Source organism: Camelina sativa, chromosome 5 (genome assembly GCF_000633955.1).
Source record: "Camelina sativa cultivar DH55 chromosome 5, Cs, whole genome shotgun sequence".
NCBI lineage: Eukaryota > Viridiplantae > Streptophyta > Magnoliopsida > Brassicales > Brassicaceae > Camelina > Camelina sativa.
Genome location: NC_025689.1, coordinates 31830664 through 31850374, shown reverse-complemented (window position 1 = coordinate 31850374; position 19711 = coordinate 31830664). Strand labels below are relative to the sequence as shown.

At 32.4% G+C, this 19711-nt stretch overlaps 3 protein-coding genes across 4 annotated transcripts; all 3 read right to left on the bottom strand.

Annotated features, from left to right (window-relative positions):
• LOC104788108 (metalloendoproteinase 2-MMP) lies at positions 4194-5828 on the bottom strand. Its single transcript, XM_010513793.1, has one exon. It carries the CDS (start codon positions 5532-5534, stop codon positions 4398-4400), a length of 1137 nt encoding a protein of 378 aa, XP_010512095.1. The 5' UTR covers positions 5535-5828; the 3' UTR covers positions 4194-4397.
• Positions 6436-9142, bottom strand: LOC104788107. The gene is made up of 7 exons (XM_010513792.2): positions 8475-9142; positions 8144-8284; positions 7684-8049; positions 7353-7595; positions 7185-7277; positions 6900-7100; positions 6436-6820 (listed from the first exon to the last, which is right to left on the bottom strand). Exons 1-7 carry the CDS (start codon positions 8811-8813, stop codon positions 6608-6610), a joined length of 1596 nt encoding a protein of 531 aa, XP_010512094.1. The 5' UTR covers positions 8814-9142; the 3' UTR covers positions 6436-6607.
• LOC104788106 (zinc finger MYND domain-containing protein 15) lies at positions 9342-12274 on the bottom strand. 2 transcript variants are annotated; one of them, XM_010513791.2, is made up of 11 exons: positions 12130-12274; positions 11790-11903; positions 11579-11697; positions 11446-11495; positions 11261-11361; positions 11074-11161; positions 10729-10837; positions 10395-10566; positions 10212-10286; positions 10002-10115; positions 9342-9651 (listed from the first exon to the last, which is right to left on the bottom strand). In XM_010513791.2, the coding sequence occupies exons 1-11, from the start codon at positions 12229-12231 to the stop codon at positions 9559-9561; spliced, it is 1137 nt and encodes a 378-aa protein (XP_010512093.1). In that variant the 5' UTR covers positions 12232-12274; the 3' UTR covers positions 9342-9558. The 2 variants fall into 2 exon arrangements, with proteins under 2 accessions (XP_010512093.1, XP_019101664.1); XM_019246119.1 differs by lacking the exon at positions 12130-12274 and adding an exon at positions 12030-12120.

Genomic DNA, 19711 nt, shown 5'->3' with positions numbered 1-19711 from the left:
ACATATTTGTATAGTAAAGTGTAGGATGGGAGAGAAAATCACACTTTACCGTGTCCCGCCAAAAAATAGCTAAGCCTCCACTTTATCCATCAGGAGATACAAGACAATGATGGGGGAAATGAAGATCTACACCAAGCTGCTGCACAAAAACATCTTTATTTTTAGTCTCTACGAGGAACAGGATATCAATTTTATATTTACGATTGATATCCTTCAGATAAGGAATTGTTAGGGGGTTCCTTAGACCCTGACAATTCCAATGTAATATTCTCATTCTGGTAGTGGTGGCTTCGGGGTTTCCACCTCCCCTTTAGCCTTGACTTCAGAACTCTCATCTATTTTCCTTCTAGAGGTTGCTACTTCATCTTTAGTTTCTACTTTGTCAGCCTTACGCTTGGTGCCTCGATCTTGTACTGTGTCTGAAACAGAACCTATTTGATGCGTACTATGAGACCAATGAACTTGAGTCTTGTGAGTTTCTGGATGGTGAATATCCATAAGATCTCCCGCAAGTTCTGTAGCTTGACCGGTTTCAGAAACATCCATGTGGAGGTTGGAGCTATCTGTTTCCCCCATCAGGCTATCATCCGCTTCAGCATGATTAGTTGGCCTAGTCATCAGCTGCGAATCATTCGTCAGATTAGGAAGCTGATTTAATTTATAGAAGTTATATTGTGCAATACTATGATATTTAAAGTTTAACTAACCTTACCAAATTATCAAAGGGTCAATTGAAGAATAATAGGCTGTTAAGATTGTAGAGGTTTTTCTTTTAATTTTAACTTTAAAAAATTGTTGTTTTTGTCCAGTCCGGCTTTAACACATTAACAACCTTAAAAATTATAAGTGCTATTAAAAATTTTCAAAATCTATATGCTTTTTTTTTGTTTTGTTTATGGAATTGTTGATTTATCTATTGCAAAATAAATGAACAAAAGAAAGAGTTAATTACGAGATAAGTATTTTTTTTTTGGGGTTATTGTCCAATTGAGATTTTTTTTCCTCATAATTACGGATTTAGATTTTTTTTTTTTGTTACAGGATCAAAGAGGGAGTTTCTTCTTCAAGTCTTGATCGGCGTTTTGCTGCAACAAAGAGATTACGGTGATTGAAGATCTTTGACATCGGGAACAAAAGGGATATTGGATCTTGAAATAATACACATTTTCTCTTACAAACTTGTTCTTGAGGGTCCGACTTGTTATCGATCACTAGAACCATCATGTGTGGAATCCGACACCCACATCTATATATACCAAGAGAGAATTTTTTCTAATAAAATATAAAAACTAAAACACACTTTTAGAATAAAATTTGTTTCGAAATAAATTAGGTAAAGTCGTTTAATATTACCTCATGTGTATCGCATGACTGTGCATCTAGTATTATTAATATAGAAAATTTCCAAATTATTTTGTAAGATAAATTTCCAAATTATTTGGTAAGATAAATTTCCAAATTATTTTGTTTTAGTGGCGAGCATTGATTTTTAATTTTAACTCATTTGCTTTAATTCTATTGACCAACCTTAATTCTCGAAAATAATTGATCCTCCAACCAGAGTCTTAATTGGTTAACTTTTTTTGTTTAAATATAGCTAATGCCTTAATAATAGATAAATGAAAGTGTCACAAACAAAACTGTATATACAGACTTTGATGCCTTTATATTGACATTACACCAAGATTATATTAGATTCAAAAAAAAAAAAATGAATAAATTCATTAGTTTTGTGTTTGTCATTTTGATGTATTTTTGTTTCACTGAAGGGGGTGTACCAAATGATAACCTTTTACGAATTGGAAATGAACTCAAACCTGGGAGTATTCTCAAAGTTAATTGCACATCCAAAAACGACAAGACAAAGGTTGTAGATGTGGTATTCAATGATCACGTTGAATGGCGATTTCACGAGGCTGCATTTAAAAGAACAATATGGAAGTGTCTCTTGAGACAAGGCCCTAAAATGGAGTATCAGCATATGTTATGGAGAGCATACAGAGGAGCTAATGTCCGACGTTTTAATCAGCTACGCTTCTGGATTGCCAAAATTGATGGGATCTACTTACAGACGAAAAGCAGTGAACCGCCAAAACGCATGTATGATTGGTATAAAGTATAATATGTTTTCTGCAAAACTAACTACATATATGAAGATAAGATTAATATATATTTTTCTCTTATGATGTAAGTTATCATTTGACTTTGGTGTTGGAATATAGATAATGTAAATAATATATGGTTCGTTTAATATCTATGTATTTTGTGATAATGTAAATAAAATATATGGTTCTCTTTCGTATACAAGTTTTTTCAAGAATTTTTTAAATTGTTAGTCTTTGATTCAAAAAAAAAAAACATAGTGTACTCTGATAAAATGTGTCGTTTGATTTTTTTTTTTGACGCGTTTCTGACTAATTTTTAACAAATTCTGAGAGACGAAACTATGGTCAGATATTTATAAATATTTTATCAAAAACTAGTCCAATTTTTTGTCAGAAACTGATATGAAGTTTTCTGGAAAAACCATCGAAAATGTGTTAACTAAACATGTGTCCTACATATAGATACATTCTGACTAATTTCCAATGAAGGTGTTGGTTGGCAATTAGTTAGAATTGCGTCGATAAAATATAGTTGTTATCCGTGAGATATATTTGGACGAATTACCCACAAAATGGGTAGGATGAATTATTGATCACATTTGATTGCTTTACTGACAAAATAGGTAGGATGAAGTATTGATCATTTGATTGTTTTTGGAAGAAGTTGATAATTTGATTGATTAGTAAAAAAGTTAATGTCATGGAAATGAGTCAGTCTTTGCTTAGCGTTCTTTAATTTTTACATCGACGATCGATTGTTGAAATTATTTTTTAATGCAGTGAGCTACTTAAAAAGGACAAGAAAGATAATTGCTTCCTTATCATATAACATTACTATGCACCCATCTTTCCTGACTCGTAAAATGGAATTTCAGCATATGTTAGCATACAAAGGAGCCTCAGTTCGACGACGTGATGAACTGCGTCTATGGACTGCCAAAATTGATGGGATTTACTTAAACAAAATTGACGAACCTCAAAAACACATCTATGATTGGTTTTTAAAATAATGTGTTTTTCGATATATATTTTTCTCTTATGAGGTAAGTCATGATTCTCCAACAAAATAAAAAATGTAGTAAAATACGGGTTCGTTTAGAATAATAGTATATATACTAGTTTAAGACCCGTGCTAGAGCACAGGTTGAAATTTCTTTGATTAATATTGTAATTTTTATATAAAATATAATTTATGTGATTGTTTTTAAAAGTTGTTATGAATAAAACATAATGCAATAAAATCATATGCTAAATATGAGGACTTGAAATTTTTTTGAGATTTTGTTGCTAGTATAATCGAAAATCACTCTTAATCCGCAGAGGAACGATTAATTTTTGAGATTTTGTTACCTATATATAGTTAATTAAATAATTTGTGAAGATTTTATTTTATTTTTTTGGAATATTTTTTTTAAAAGGATTTGAAATCGAGATTTAATTAATGCTTACAATTCATATAACCTATAACCTATCAAATAATCAAATATATTAATCTTATAACTCATATTATATAGTCTATCCAAAGTTGTGTACTTCCGTTTTATTATATAGGAGATATATATATATATATATGTATTATGTGTTGATTTTTTAAATTACATCACATTATCCTTTTCTTTTGTATCGAAGTTGTTTCCAATTGTTATTCTTTTAGCCTTTTTTTTTTCTTATATCAAGAAACATAAGAAAAAAGTGGTAAACAATTAAAATGTTGAAAAACAATTGAAATTTAGGAGATGAAAGAAAATAATTTACCAAAGTATGGTGATAGAGGAGATCAAGAAGGTTTACGTACGCGGTGTATGGTTTAGACTTGGAGGATGGGAATAAATAGATTCTTAACCCAGGCTAGGATACCAAAATGATTAATTGATGTGTTATAGGGAAGCTTTTATACTGTCGTACTCGGGGGAGAATATTGTGTTGCGACTTGTTGAATTATAGGTCGTGGTGTTTGGTGTGGCCATCCATCATCTTTCATTTTTCCATTAGACAAAACAAAACGTTCCAATATTATTTTTTGTTATATTTTTTTTTGGTGGTAATGCAGGATTTAGAATTAAACACCAAAGTCTGTAAAATAAACAAATGTAAGAAATTGTATAACACAAAGTCAAACATATTGGTATAGGATATAAAGCAATTTTATATACAAGAAGTATATGTGAAAAGAAAAACTGTAAAAATGAACCAATGTCTGAGTATATGTGTATATATCCCCATCCTTAAAAAGAAAAAAATATTAAGATGTGAGACTAATAAAAAAAATAAAGTAACAAAAAAATAATTAATCTAAGGTAACCACAAGACCAGTCCGATGGTTGATAACAAGATACTGAAAATTGTCGATCTCAATGAACCGTTGATTCTCCAAGCAGCACCGAAGAAGGAACCTGTGTCTCGTTGGCGAGTGGTTGTAGACGGTGGTGACGTGCCGTTGAAGTTAGGGTTCGCACCGTATAAGTACTGGATTCCTTCCACGTCATCATTTGTTAAGTCAACCTTACGTCTCCCCGTTGTGATCGTCGGATACATGATGGAATCCTCCACCGAGGAATGTCCTAAACCGAGAAGATGACCGATCTCGTGAACCGCCACGGATTCAAGATCAACCGCCGCCGTGACTGAAAGGAAACTGTCTAGGTCTCCGGAGACAACCCAGTTCTCGTCTGCGTCGAGGTGGAACTTCCCACTCGGAGGAGAGAAAGCGTGAGCTAAGGTTCCTAACACGCCGTCGAAAGGCTCTCCGTCTCCGTGATCTCCCGTGTAGAATCCGATAGTGATGTCCGACGTCGAGAACGATTCAGAGCGCGTGAAATTCAAAGCTGTCACGTCGGACCAACGGCCAAAAGCGCGTGCGAAAACGCCCTTGACCTCTTCGGTCAACGGGTTTCTCGGGTCGAACGCGTAGGTCAAGTCACGGCGGTCTTTCGGCCACCGTGGCTCGCCTGGAAACAACGTGTAGCGTTTAACCGCGTGCAAATGCGTGCGGGAGAAGTTGACCTCGAAGGTCTTTCTTCTCCCGCTGTGCATCAACGAGGTACCGTTCACCACGTCGGGATTACCACAACGCGGGATCACGATGTGTTTGATGGTGAGTGCGTCGAGCTCACCTGTAACTTTAAGCCTGAAATTTCTCTGGTACAATTCGACGGCTGCTTTGAGAATATCATCAAAATCATCGGTGAAATTCCCTGAAAACGTTTCAGGAATGTAACCAAAACGCTGGAAGTATTTTTTGATACGGTAGAGACCATCAACGTTTTGACCGTGGTGACAACCGGTGAAATTGGAGAAAGCGTCCCAGAAAACGCGTGTGGTGTTACGTAGAGACGGTGGTATTGTGGTGGAGTTGTTGGGGAAGAACCAAGCGGAGGCAGGAGAAACAATCAAGAAAAGCGATAAAAACCCGAAAACACAAAACCTCATGGTGGTTTTCGGATTATAGGTAGCCACCCAAAAAAGAAAAAAAAAAAGAAGCAAAAGAAACAAATAAGAGAGGTAATATTTAGGATTTTAGGAGAGGATTTAGAAAAAGAGAGAGAGATAGATTGAGAGCTAAAAACAGGTAAAGCCGTTTGAAGATGGTTTTTTTAAATATAAGAAGATATATAATTGAGGTCAAGCTTACTGCGTTTGCGTTTTGTGTTGGCGGGTGAGAGGTCGTTGGGAATCGTTTGCGTGTCTGCCAATATTTTTATAGATTATATAAATTTTAATAAGAATAGAAATGGTGAATGATTCCAATAGAAACATCTATTGGTCTTAGTCACGTTCACATTTGGCAGAGGTCATCAAGAGAGTAGAAGAAGACTCTTGTGCAACAGAAAGACTTCGGTCTGGTTTAATATTATCTTAATCGATGCTAGTAAACCGGTTTGAGGGAAACTGAAGGTGGCGGAGTCAAATAAAGACGTTCAACTAAGTTTTGTTTTTGTTTAGTTTCAAGTGGGAGTTGGTTTGGTCGGGAAAAAAGTCATCAACGAATGTTCGACTTACACGTTTGTAACGACGTCATATGTTATTAGTTGATAGCTTCCTGGTTTGCGTCACCTAAATTTGCTACCCTGTTACAATATTTTACTGTCGTCAAAGTTGTAAACATCTGATTTATCAGGCTTTCATATCATACCATTTGTACTAGTATGTAAACTAAAGGTAAGGTTGGTCCTTTATAATACTTTGTTTCCACTTGTTGATTTGTGTCCAAAGATTTTGGTCAAGTTTGCAACTACAGCATCTTGTATTCGTTTTTGCCTAATACTACTGCCTTCTTTGATAGCCACTCACAAAACAGAGGTCGACAAGAAGAGCACTAGGCCAGACAACATTTGATTTGATAAGAGCATCATCATATTCATATCATATATTCACAAAAAGATTGTACTTAAAACGTGGTTTACTTTCCCCCTAACTAAAAGGGTAAAACTTTGATAATAATAAACCAAAAGCTGACAAACACAAACAGACAGAGAGAGAGACATACATGTTGATTAATTTTGCTAACACTTAGATGGCCTCTCATAATTAGGAGGTAAAGAAGGGCAATTCTCGTTCATGTTGGGATATGGGTCAATGGTGTTATAACCAGGTAACTCCATTCTGTATTCACCCAGAATCTGACAGAACTCAAGCTTCCCTTCCTCTGTGTTGCACCAACTCGGTAGCCGAGTCTGGTTATTTTCATATAACTTCAGAGTGTACGCATCTCGGATCTGAAAATGAGAGATGGTTTCGGTCTAAGAGTAATGTTAAATGGAAAAAGGTGAAGACTTGATATTGAAAGAAACTCACGGTGAACTCAGTGACTTGAATGTGATCAGCAAGAGGGTCGAAAACACCAGCAGCTTTGTACATTGCAAGGATGAAAGCAACGCATGTAGTTGATTTCCCGTCGCTATAAACCCACTCATCCTGTTCAGGGATGGTCAGTAACTCATCAAACGACATTCCACGCCTCGCTGTTTCTTCAAGAATCCCATACAAATCCAGATCCTGTACAACACAAAACTTATTAGCTATCATGTATGTCCTCTATTCAGAAGAGTAGTAGAAACATGTTTTTGTATAGATGTATACCTCAGTGCCAAGTCGTTTATTCAGTGCCTCGTTCCACATATTTGCAGCATATGCAGGTTGTACACGAGTCCACATAGACATGACAGAAATAACCTGAAAGTCCAAAGTCACTTGTTTATTACCATGATGATGATGGATCTTCTAAGAATATCAGAGATTAAGAAGTACCAAGTGAGCATCAAGGGGAGGTGGGTAGTTATCGGCCAGAGTATCAATCCAGCTAAATATCATGTTGTGATATCCATACGGTTTGCCTAACATGCTCCGTGCATATTCCCACGCAGCAGTATTGTTGAACCTTGCTCGGATATCAGGATGTAGAGGAAGCAAAGCAACTTGAGGATTTGAATTATCCTTCAAAGTCAGTTCCCACCACTCATCCCAAGGAATCACAACAATGATTTCTTCACCCTATTGAGAGAAAAAAGAAAGTAAATATCTCCATCTCTATCCAAAAACATCAAAATGTTTAGGAAAAGTTCTCCAAATATAGTCTTACCTTTTCATTCTCATGTCCTGATTCACCAACCCAAAGATTCCCCAAATCATCCTTCAAACAAACAGCAGTATGACCAGCAAAAGCACCAGTCACCCATTTCTCTAACGTCTCAAAACCACCCCATCTACCTCTAATCTTTGACAGCGCCAAGAAATCGCCAGAATGCACATCTTCAGGATTAATCGTTGACCGCCAAGGTTGAGGCCGTTTCTCAAACGTAGCACCCATATGTTTCGTCAAGAAAGCCAAATTAGCATTCTGTCCCCAAGCAGTGTTGGAGAAAAGAGGCAACACATCAATCAAAGAAAGCAACGTCCCTAGCATCCCTGATGGCATTAGAAACACTGAAACTCCATGCTCCTTCACCTACTCATTCGAATGTACACTTAAAAATATAAGTCACCACAAAAAACAAACACCACACACAGCCTCTTAAGAACTATAAAAGAAGAAAACTTACATATTCTAACTCAGCTTTCTCTTCCCAGGAATCGAAGTTCAAAGTATGATCTCTAGCAGAGAAATAGTAGTCCCAAGTGATCCTGTATGGCGTTGCAAAGACATATAGGTCCATACATGTCAAGCTATGTGCCTTAGATGTCTGCAACAAAAGAGTTCCCAAATATCATCAAAACAACGTCCTCCCAATTTTGTTACCAAAAAGGCACAAACTTTATGAAATTTGAGGATTGAAGCTTTTGATATCAACAAGCTAAATCATAGTATCTGGGAGCAAAAACAAGAACAAATTGAATAAGATTCAAAACCTAAAGAAAGTGAAATTAACCAACTTTGAGATGGAGAACGCCACCGCCGAGTCCAGGGACGTCACGATCACTACCGGTGATATCGAGGCGAGCTTCGTTGCCATTAAAGCAAGCACCTTTCCACTCAAGAGACGCGTTATTAGGAGTAACGGACCCGATAAAAACAGGCAACAAATCCACAGCGTTGTGGAAACTGTTCAAAACGGGCCACGAGACTTGACGAGGTAGCATCGGAAGAACATCGTTAACGCTGAAAGGAACCTTCAGGGATTGACCCAGGTCAACGCAGAAACCAAACCCTAGAAGAAGGCATAAGAGGAAGAAGAGGGTACGAGTCTGATGTGATGATGGGTTCTGAGACATTCGATCGTATCTCGCTTCTTCAAAGAAGTGATTTTTGAGACTTTTGTTTCCAAGATTTTTGGGGGAAGAGGGCTTCTTGTTGTCAAGGTTGAAGATGATCCATTAGGGTGTTTTCAGTTTTTTTTTTCTCTCTCTCTCTCTGCTGTGTTTTGGGATTTTTGGAAATTGGACTTTGGGGAGATAAAAATATTAGCTTGGTTTTGGATGTGGAAGAAATAGACTTTTAACACTGTGGCCAGACTTTTGTTAGAAACAAGTTTTGGTTTGAAGATTCTTTGCTTTGGTTTCATCTTCCACGTAGACACGACTTGGCATCTGAAATCTGAATTGTGAATTCTCCATAACCGGATTTTACAGGTTTGGTACTCGATCAGGTTCGGTACTCATGTTCAATGGCTTTGTAAAGTTTGTATGATGAATGAACAAAGGACCAATGCTTTTCAACTTTACCTTTTTTTCAATTGACATGTGACATCTAGAAAAAATAATTGGGAATTTTTTTTTCACTAGAAATACTATTGGATGGGATAAAAAATGTTCACCTAAGAATTAAAAGACTACAATGTGATTGTATGTAAATGCACTTGATGGTCCTATCCACATAAATAACTACAACAACCAAAACAAAATGATGTGACATTTTTTCTACATTTATTGAATAGATAATGTTGGTCCATAAAATGGTCTGGTCCCTCTCAGACCATAACAGGAACCACAGAGTCAGTCAATCAATAATTAAGGAGTTTTACATTGCGAAGATGAAGCAGTTTGAGTAGCAAGGGATAAACAGAGGACTCTCCTCCACCGCCATCGGCTGTCTAAATGGATTCAACTCAATCTGCATTTCAAAGATACATCATTATTCCATACATCTCAACATGGTTCTGAGAAATTACACAAGTTATAAGTACATATTTTCTAAGCAGAAAACATCATTTTCCAACAAAGGTTTGATTGGAGAACTGGACATGAGTGTGTCTATGTGTGTGGCCCCAGAGATGATTTGTAAGATAATGAAAAAGTGATGTTTTTGTCTCCTTCAACTTCATTATATAGTATATGTGTCGACTCTCTATTCTACTTATACAGTTTTGATGAGACATAAGCCTGACCATATGCAGGAGGAACCCACACAACAACAAAAAAAACATAGATTTGAATAAAAGTTGAATAGGAGAATAGACTTACAGGTAATGATAGAGGTTGTCCTGTGATTGTTTTAATGCAACAAGCCGCCAGATGACAAGCTTCTTCACAGTAATCAGTGAATACAGCTGGGACTTTTATCTCCTTTATCAGTTCCTGAAATTATTCACAGCACCACATGAATGATTAACAAATATATATATATGACGTTCCTGCCGAAGATTGAAGATTATCAGCTACTGAAAAACGTACAATAGTTGGCAACCAACTTGGATATGCAGCGACACCGGCGTTTGGCGCAATCACTATGTGAGGAAGAGGTGAATCCTACCCAGACAAGAAGGTCAATCAATCCGAGGTCCAATAAAATGGATATGACATTTGAGAACAGTATTGTAGATTACTGTTTTCCCCTAGACTAGTAGAAATGTATACCTTTGTTATGTCACTGTAACGATCATGGTAAAATCCTCTATGGAGCTGTAACGACACAGCTGAAGACATGGCAGATTCTTTACCGGGATTGGGAATTTCACATGAATACTTACATTCGCATTCTTCTTCCATGCAAGGGGAGTATCTGCTAAGCGAGATCATCTCTCCATCCCTGTTCACCAACAGAGCAAAAAGAAAACGATTCTTTAAGACTCTAATGAAAAGTGGTAAAAAAGCAAAAACATATTTCGTGATGTAATTTACTTTGCCTAACTACAAAATATAACGAGTGGTATACAAAAAAATCAAACATATTGTGGAATGTAGGACTCACAATTGTTGTGGAACGTCAGGTCCAACAAGCTCTATGCGTATGCGCAAACCAGGGAAGAGAGCTAGCAGTTCAGCGAAGACACCAAGTTGGCCAAGCTCTTTCTGAGGCCCTTCAGAAGCTCAAAACTATCAGCAAACCATGAATCAGAATTTATATCATATTTGCTATGGTGCATCTTTTGAAATATTTATATGATTTCCATATGCAAGAATAAGGTACTAACTACACTAAAATTAAGGAAATGGAGGTGATTAGCAAAAAAACTGCAACAAAGAGACACAAGACAGCAACCTCAAAGAGAATACGGTTCCAAAAAAGGCAGAAGAGTTACAGAGTGAAACATACCAAGATAATGTATACGAAGTTCATCACTTATTTGGGGAGTCAAATTTCCCATCCCAATGGCTTGAATTGCATGATATATCGTAAGTGGCTGAAATAAAAGCAAAGCTCTATGACTCACCACAAATTAAAAACCTCAAGCATTATAGTGATACTAGCAATCACAATCAATCATCACAAGAAACGTTACCCAGTGGAGAAGTAGAGCTACAGGAGAATCTAAAGGTATCTTTCTCCACTCGAAATAATCCGTCCAACTACAAAGCTCCTTTGTAACTGGATATAAAGGGCCTGTGCGATCTCAAATCAGAATTCTATTTAAAACAACAGATACTTCAGTAAAACCATAAATATAGAAGTTAAAATGAAGCATACCACGACATGGACACGAAGAGCTCGGCAGATGCCAACCTTCATTTTTAAAACTGTAAGAACAAGATAGTAATCAGCTCCATTTACAAATGGTTTGTGACCAAAAACATAATGAGAAAAGATAAGCAATCAAAACCTATGATAAGACGAAAAAGAAGCAGAGGCTCCACAGTTACACTCATACATCCACATTCCAACATGACGTAAATCCCTTTTGCTGAGAAACGAGCACCTACTCTCTTGTTTTCGACTAACCTAAGAACGGATAAACGTAGAAAAAAACAAAAACTTTGAGCTAAAATGTTCATGGACCAAAAAGGCATTAGATTCCATAAGTTATCATAAACCTGAACCGTAGCTTCTTCTGTAAATGTAAATGGGAAATCATTTAACAGATCAACACGACGCATTTGCTCTTCTAATCTTTCACATTCTTCCTTGTGATAGCTCCAATGTGAAGTCTACATACAAATCAAAGATCCACAGAACTTAACAATGGACCCTATTGATCAAAGGATTGAACTTTAATGTAAAAGTTTCATGAATTTATTAAACCCTTAACTACAAAACCTATCTAACTAGCTTACAAGAGATCGATCAAATCACCACTTCTTTGTTTCTCCAGAACCGATTAGGTCGATGAAGAAGAACAAGGCTTATAGAGAGAGTAAGCAGAAGTTAAAAAACCTGATGAGAGACGGAGCAATACGCTACAGCACCACACTGGCCACACCTCCGCGTCGGTGGACCAACGCACCGCGTCGTAAAGCCACGCGCGGCACACTCCATGCGCCGTCGACGACCAAGAGAACCGCCGTTTCTTTCCCGGAACGGGAAGTATGAAAGAATCTCGAGAACACTTTAGACTTAAGGCCCATTTTGTTCTCATCGTAAGGCCCATTTTGTTCTAGGCCCATTATTTAAGCATACAGAATCGCCATTTCAATTGCCGCATGAAGAGAGAGTTTATTTTGCTCAAACACCGTGTCCTTTTTAAATATTTAAATATATTAAAAATATATAAATAACACTGACGATTTATATATTGCATGACAGATTATATGATGGGAAGGATTTGAATCAATATTACTAAAAATTAAAATATCATTAATTTGATACTTTAATACGAGTTAAATTCTTATTTTTTTACTGTATTTTAATAACATCAATAAAAAATATATTGAATCAAACTAATTTAGTTAAAATTATATTAAACAAAAATTGTTTTGCGATATACAACGACTATACTGCGGCTCAAATCCTAGTAATTAGTATATAAAGACAATAATATGATATGATTCAAAAGATTGATACAATATATATATATATATATATGTATATCATACAAAATCCTATTATTTAATTTTATTGTGGTTTATTCCTAAAACTCAAAATTAGAATGATAATATAGTACACACAAAAAAGACAAAATAACTATATAAAAAAAAATAACTTAGATAATCTCTATTATAGTAAAAGAGAAGTACAACTTCTCCCACTACCAAAATTGCCATCGGATTTAGACTAGAAAATATTGTCATTAAGGGTAGATTAGTACTTAATCATGTCTTAGTCGGGTTTAATTTTTTAAATTACCCGAAAGTTATCAATCGGATAGTTTGTATTTTGTAGTTATAGCCAATTACGACAATAGAATCATAAATGGGTTTCACATTTTTAACAAGTGAGCTTTTTTTGTTTTTTTCCAATTTTTTCCCCCGATGAACATAATTTTAGAATCTCATATGTGTATTGGAGAATTCAATTTGTTTCCCTCATGATCCTTTGCTGGACAAATAACAACGTTGGAGAAGGCGCTTGCCGGTGGGGATTCACCGGAATTATGCCATGTTCGATAAAAAAATGAGATAAATAAAATGGTTTTTGTTTTTAATAATTAATTGATGGATCTAACATACAGTTTTGTGCAAAACTCATAAAATCATGAAAAAAATCAAGTGCTAGCGTGATTTTGCAGAAATGGAATCTGCAAAAATCCAATCTTAAGGAAGAAGATAAGGATAATTTAGTAATTTACTCTTAACTAAAAAAAATTGAGTGGGTTCGAACCCAAGACCAAGTCGTACATCGAACTCAGCCTCTCACCACCAAACTATGCTAAATTATACAGAATGGGTTAAAAACAAACTATATATTCACCATCACAACTGATAAAAATATAAATAAAATTATCATTAATTGCCGTAAAAAATCTTAACAAAATATTCTATAAATATGACATATTAATTTCAAAGATATTGTTTTGTCCTAAAGTTTTGGTAACTTATAAAATTAAGTACTTATTATAGATTAATCGTATAAAATTAACATTTACTAAAATGTTAACAATAAAAATTAAATCAAATCATCATTAACTGCTAGAACAGACTTAACAAAAATATTTCAGAAACATCGGATATTGATTTAGCAAATATTGATAGTTCCTACTGTCCTAGATTTTGGAAACTATTACAATTAATATAATCTTTTGAGTGAATATAATAGCACATTCGAATTTATACTAACTACAATTCTTTCAAACTTTTTAAATATATTCTTTAATTAGCATAATTAATAATTAATAGAAATGATACAAATCTCATAATATCATAAATATATTCCATTATTTAGTTTGCAATTGCGTCAATCCCAAAAGCACAATTGGAATCATATTCTTTTTGGAATCATATTCTTTATATATACAATCTTAATTTCCAAATTATCTTATTATCACAGATTTTCTAAACTAATTCCATCACTACCTTCATTAGCATATTCAGATGTTATATATCATATTCATATGTTTAAAAAAATATATTATATTGAGATGTTTAAAGATTAAATTATCCTAACCATGTTTAAAAGGTAAATTGTTCTTATTTTACAGGATTGGGACTCATTTGAGAAATTGCAACTATACAAAATTTTATTCTTATAATGGTCAAATTGTTAAGTTTCTTATACAATCTATGCTCTTATTTATTTACAACAGGTTCAAGAAAATTTTATTGTTGATGCAACTACATTTTCTTCCAAGCAAGAAGCAATGGAGCAAAGGAATTCTGGATGATGAGAACTAAGGGGAATGGCCACACATAGAAAAAAAGAACTAAGTAATTAGAATTTTTAAATGTGAAAAATATTATCTTGGAGACAACTATAGTTAACTATACTATTTATATATTTTATTGAGCCAAATACTATGTATTTTCTTACTTAAGGGAAATAATACTTGCATGTGTCACACAAGTTTCTTTTTAGTCGGTATTATGGTTTTTCTAAATGAAATTTTGGTAATTTTCATTCTCATTTATATTGTATGATGTCCTTACGTAATTATTTTACTCTCAATTGTACTCTTAAAATTTTTAATATTAAATATGTTTAATTTCTTCTTCTAATCCTAACTCATCATAATACCATTTACTCAGATTGTTTTTTTTTTATCTTTTATTTTATTCAAACTTCTTACAATAATATTGGAAATGAAAATGAAAATGAATAGTATATACAATCTGTTATGGATCGTAGTATCCACAAATATTCTTCGTAGTGCTATTGTTTTCAGTTTATTTCTTTTTGTTATATCAAAACTCATTATATTATTATTTATTATATTTTTTTATTATTTAATACTATTTTATCCTAACTCTTTACACAAATATATAGTTTCCAATAATCAACCGTGATATAGCAAAATAAAAATGTAACATATTTCAATCTGTTATGAATCGTATATATCCATAAATATTTCCCCGCGCTGTAGCGCGGGTCCGATCCTAGTTAGTTTTTTAAATGAAAAACACTCATTTTTAAGAGATGAAAACACTCATTTTTTAACCCATGCAAACCGATGTCCTTGCGGTACAAAATTTTTGTTCAAGTAAATACCATCAGTTCTAGCAATCCATGTGCGTGTTTGACCACATCGTTTTCTAGCAGCACCTCTGTATGCTCTCCATATGCTCTGATGATACTCCATTTTTGGACCTTGCTTCAAGTGACAAGCCCATACTATTCTTTTGGCATGAACCTCTTCAAATTCAAAAGCGAATGACTCATTGAATTTCACATCACGTGGACCCATTTTTTTGTTTTGGTTGGATGTGCAATCGACTTTGAGAATGCTACCACGACCGAGTTCGTTTCGTAGTTTTAAAGTGTTTAGGGCGCAGCCAGAGCCTCCACATCGTTCAAGCTGACTATTAGAATTACTACACACAATACCTTCATTCAAACCAAAACACATAGTAATAGCTAATACAAAAACTATAAGATGATTCATTTTTTGGATTTAAAATGTAATTCGGAGTATATATGAATCTAAAAGCAATGTAATATTTGTAGTTTTTTTGTTGTTGTTGGTGATAATAAAATTCAATGATTAGAGTAATAACTAAATTTAATCATAGATATAAACCACTTAAATCTATGGTCAAGGAGAATTAGGTGTCGAAAAGTAAGGTCAATCAATAAGATTAAACGAAATGAATTACTTTTGAAAATAAATAAATTAAAGGTTAGAATATACGAAATAGGCATAAAATGCAATATCTACGAACTGAGCTGCATAAAATATGTACATTTGTATTAATCTCAAACTGAAATAAAAAGAAAGCAGAGCACAATAATTAGGTAATTAGCACGATTAGAAAACTGAGTCTATATTTATTTATTATTTTTTGGGTCAAATTTATATAGAGATTACGTTCAAAATTTCCTGATGTGTAAACCTAGAGAAGACTCCATCTAACGTAAAAGGTTTTACGTACTGTACTCACACTGAAACCTCTTTCTAAAATGGGGTTTTTTTGTTTGTCAAAAACTAACATATTAACTTTTTATTGTTGAAAAATAAGGTATTTTATTATAACTTTTTGTATTGTCGAGATATTTTTAAAAAATTGTTTTAAAAACTTGTTGTTTATAAAATTAAGGGCAAAAGAAGATTTAAGTATAAAAGAATAATTGGAAAATTGTAATCAAGAAAAGTATGCATATCAATATAGACCCAAAAAAAAATTGTCCTTTTATTGTCAATATCCCCAAAAGGGTTTTTAATTTGGTAAAAAACTATGCGCCAAAAGATTACGTGAACTTGCATAAAAGATAGTAATAAAATTCTGATCAATTTACTAATGATTATGATTACTTATTAGTATATATGAAGACCATTAGTGTTGTTGACGCAATTGCTATATATACTACTATTATATAGGAGTAATATAGTTTATTAGAGCTTCTTCAATGATTGCCTCTATATTTTACTCCAAATATAGAGATCTCTAAAAATAGAGTAGAGGTTTACTCCAATGGTTATTCTATTTCTTACTTTAAAATAAATAATTTAAGGTTATTATATATGTTTATCTTGTTCTTAATTTCTTATATAGTTCTTTAGTTCTAAAATCTACAAATTATGTCTGTTTATTTAAATTTTAACAAAAAAATCAAAAAAATTAAAATATTATTAAAACTAAACTTGAAAATAAAATTTTATTACATCTCATAAATAGAAATCAAATGACTAATACATTTTTTGTTTAAACACTATCATTAGTGTACTTTTCCCACAAATGATCAATTAAAGCGTTTCAAAGTGAAAAATGAGCGTCTCTATCTTTGATTTGTCTATATCGAGCAAGAAATTCTTGAAATCGAGTATTTTCATTATCCGCTATTTCAACTTTGGGTGCTAGAGCTTCTCTTCCAGCTTCAATTGGCGCATTAAGATCACGCTCATCTTCGATTACCATGTTATGTAAAATTATACATGTAGTCATTAAAGAAACGAGTTGATCAACAAGCTCCTTCGGCATCTACTTCATTCGGACAATATTTTGATAATCTTAATGGATCCGGAAGCGATTTACCAGATTATTAATCACTAGTTTATGATGTATTAAGTTTATTTTGGTAACAACTTGTTTTTATTTGAGTTTTCTATTTCTATTTTAATTTATGGCACTAGTTATGTATTTTATATTTAATGTTTGTTATATCATTCTATTTTCTAAGTTAAATATATGTTATTGTTGTGTTTTAATTTAAAATAATATATTTTTGTTTTTCTATAAAATTATATAAGTGTAAATTCCTATTAAATAATTTTTAAGGTATAAAATGATAAAATATGATAATTGAGGGATTACTTTGTAAATAAAAAAATTCTACTCTAAAAGTAGAGAAATGAACCGTATTACTCCAAAAGTCCACCAACCGGGCATAGTACCTCGTTAGCAGAGGGCCCTCACAGCAAAGCCCATTGCCAAGGCCAGACCCCCAGCTTGGAGTAACACTGTTTATTTCTCTATTTTTAGAGTAGAATATAGAGTACTATTGAAGATAGTTTTACTCCAAATATAGAGTTTGGAGTAAGAAATATAGTACCATTGGAGATGCCCTAAGTTGAGAAATTAGAATGGTAGAGTTGACTTGTTGAGTTTTTCCATTGTGTTCCTACTTTTCTTAGACGAGTATGTTACCGCGTTCAACATTTAAAGTTAGACGGCCGGCCATAGCTTAATACTATAAGATTCTTTTGAAAGTTAACCATACCTTTTTGTTTTACACGTTCATAATTATAATAATGTTCCATACATTTGATTATGATTAACAATTTAGCATTACCATAAATTTTATTCATATTTTGTGTAGCACAATGGTGATGATCCACTATCATTTGATTTCATTCCCTATTCCTTTGACCAATTGAGATTACGTTGGAAATTATATATATATATCTTATAAAATAAAAGAAGGTTTTTTCTAACTTTGTTTAACAATGTGACATTTTGCACTCTATATTTGTGATACATGTCATTCTCAATAATTTTACATTTAACATTCTATTTTTTTTACTTTATTTTATTTGTATCTTATATGGTGTATAGTTTGTTAAAAAATATATAATTGTTGTATAGTTTGCTTTTTGAATTTCAACATTGTTACAAAAATATCTTCCTTCCATTTTTTAGTTTTAGCATCTAATATATTTCATAATGAAATCATACATCATAGAACCTAAAAAAAATATACTGATCAATCCAACTAAAAAATATAAACAAATTAAAACCAAATAAAAGTAGAAAATTGTTTCATACTTTTAAAGTAAAAACTGAAACCAAATTAACTTATGATAGACTAATTTAAAAATATAGAATATTTTCAAATATATATATACAAATCATATTATATTCAATAATCATATATCATGTATTAAAGATACAACTCAAATTTGTATTTAATAGTATCATATAAGTTACAGTTTGACTGTCTTTAAAATATATGTACTAAAAAAATGGTATCAAACATAATTTTTTTATCTCCCCCAAGAAATAATAGAAAACAATAGGTTCAAAATTGATTTATTGTTAATTATACTATTTATTTTAAAATGATTAGAAATAGAGACAATTTATAGAAGAAAAAAATATGTATATTAAATTTGACACACTTTTATTTTCATGAATTACTATAAAAAATTAGTTAGACTTAGAGTATAAGATATATGTTTTGTGATATCGTTTTAATAAATTATTTTAAAATTGACTTATCATATTAAAATTATTTGTTGTTAACTATTACTTTTAGATATGAAAATAAAATTAATATATAGGACAACATAATTTATCTATCAAAGTAAGGTATTACACTTTTTTCTTAGAATATTTATCAGTTTTTTTTTCTTCCAAAAAAACTATACATAAATTAATTTATCATAATTATTTAACAAACACACAAAAATTAACTAACTTTGCTGTAACTAATTGTCCTATAACTATAAAATGAATTCATACACTTCAAAGTAAAAACTGAAACCAAATTAATTTATGATAGACTAATTTAATATAAAAGATTTTCTAATATATAAAAACCTCACATTATATTCAATAATCATATATATTGTATTAAAGACACAACTCAAATTTTTATTTAATAGTAATTTATAAGTTATATTTTGATTGTGTTTAAACTATATTTACTAAAAAAAACATAATAGTATCATAACATAATTGCTTTATCACCCTATGATATAACAGAAAACAATAATTTCAAAATTTAATTTATTGTTAATCATACTATTTATATTAAAATGATTAGAAGTAGAGACAATATATAGAAAATAAAAAATATATTAAATTTCACACACTTTTATTTTCATGAATTTTTATAAAAACTGGTTAAACTTATAGTATAAGATATATTTTTTTGTGATATTGTTTTAATAAATTATATTAAAATTGACTTATCATATAGAAAACTATTT

Coding starts and splice junctions, on each gene's coding strand:
- LOC104788106 (XM_010513791.2), bottom strand. CDS start 12,231: ATGGAGTGTGCCGCGCGTGGCTTTACGACGCGGTGCGTTGGTCCACCG. Junction 11,496..11,578: donor TCTTTTTCGTCTTATCATAG/GTTTTGATTGCT, acceptor TTGTTCTTACAG/TTTTAAAAATGAAGGTTGGC. Junction 9,652..10,001: donor GACAACCTCTATCATTACCT/GTAAGTCTATTC, acceptor TTTGAAATGCAG/ATTGAGTTGAATCCATTTAG.
- LOC104788108 (XM_010513793.1), bottom strand. CDS start 5,534: ATGAGGTTTTGTGTTTTCGGGTTTTTATCGCTTTTCTTGATTGTTTCT.
- LOC104788107 (XM_010513792.2), bottom strand. CDS start 8,813: ATGTCTCAGAACCCATCATCACATCAGACTCGTACCCTCTTCTTCCTC. Junction 8,050..8,143: donor AGAAAGCTGAGTTAGAATAT/GTAAGTTTTCTT, acceptor TCGAATGAGTAG/GTGAAGGAGCATGGAGTTTC. Junction 7,101..7,184: donor ATAAACGACTTGGCACTGAG/GTATACATCTAT, acceptor TGTGTTGTACAG/GATCTGGATTTGTATGGGAT.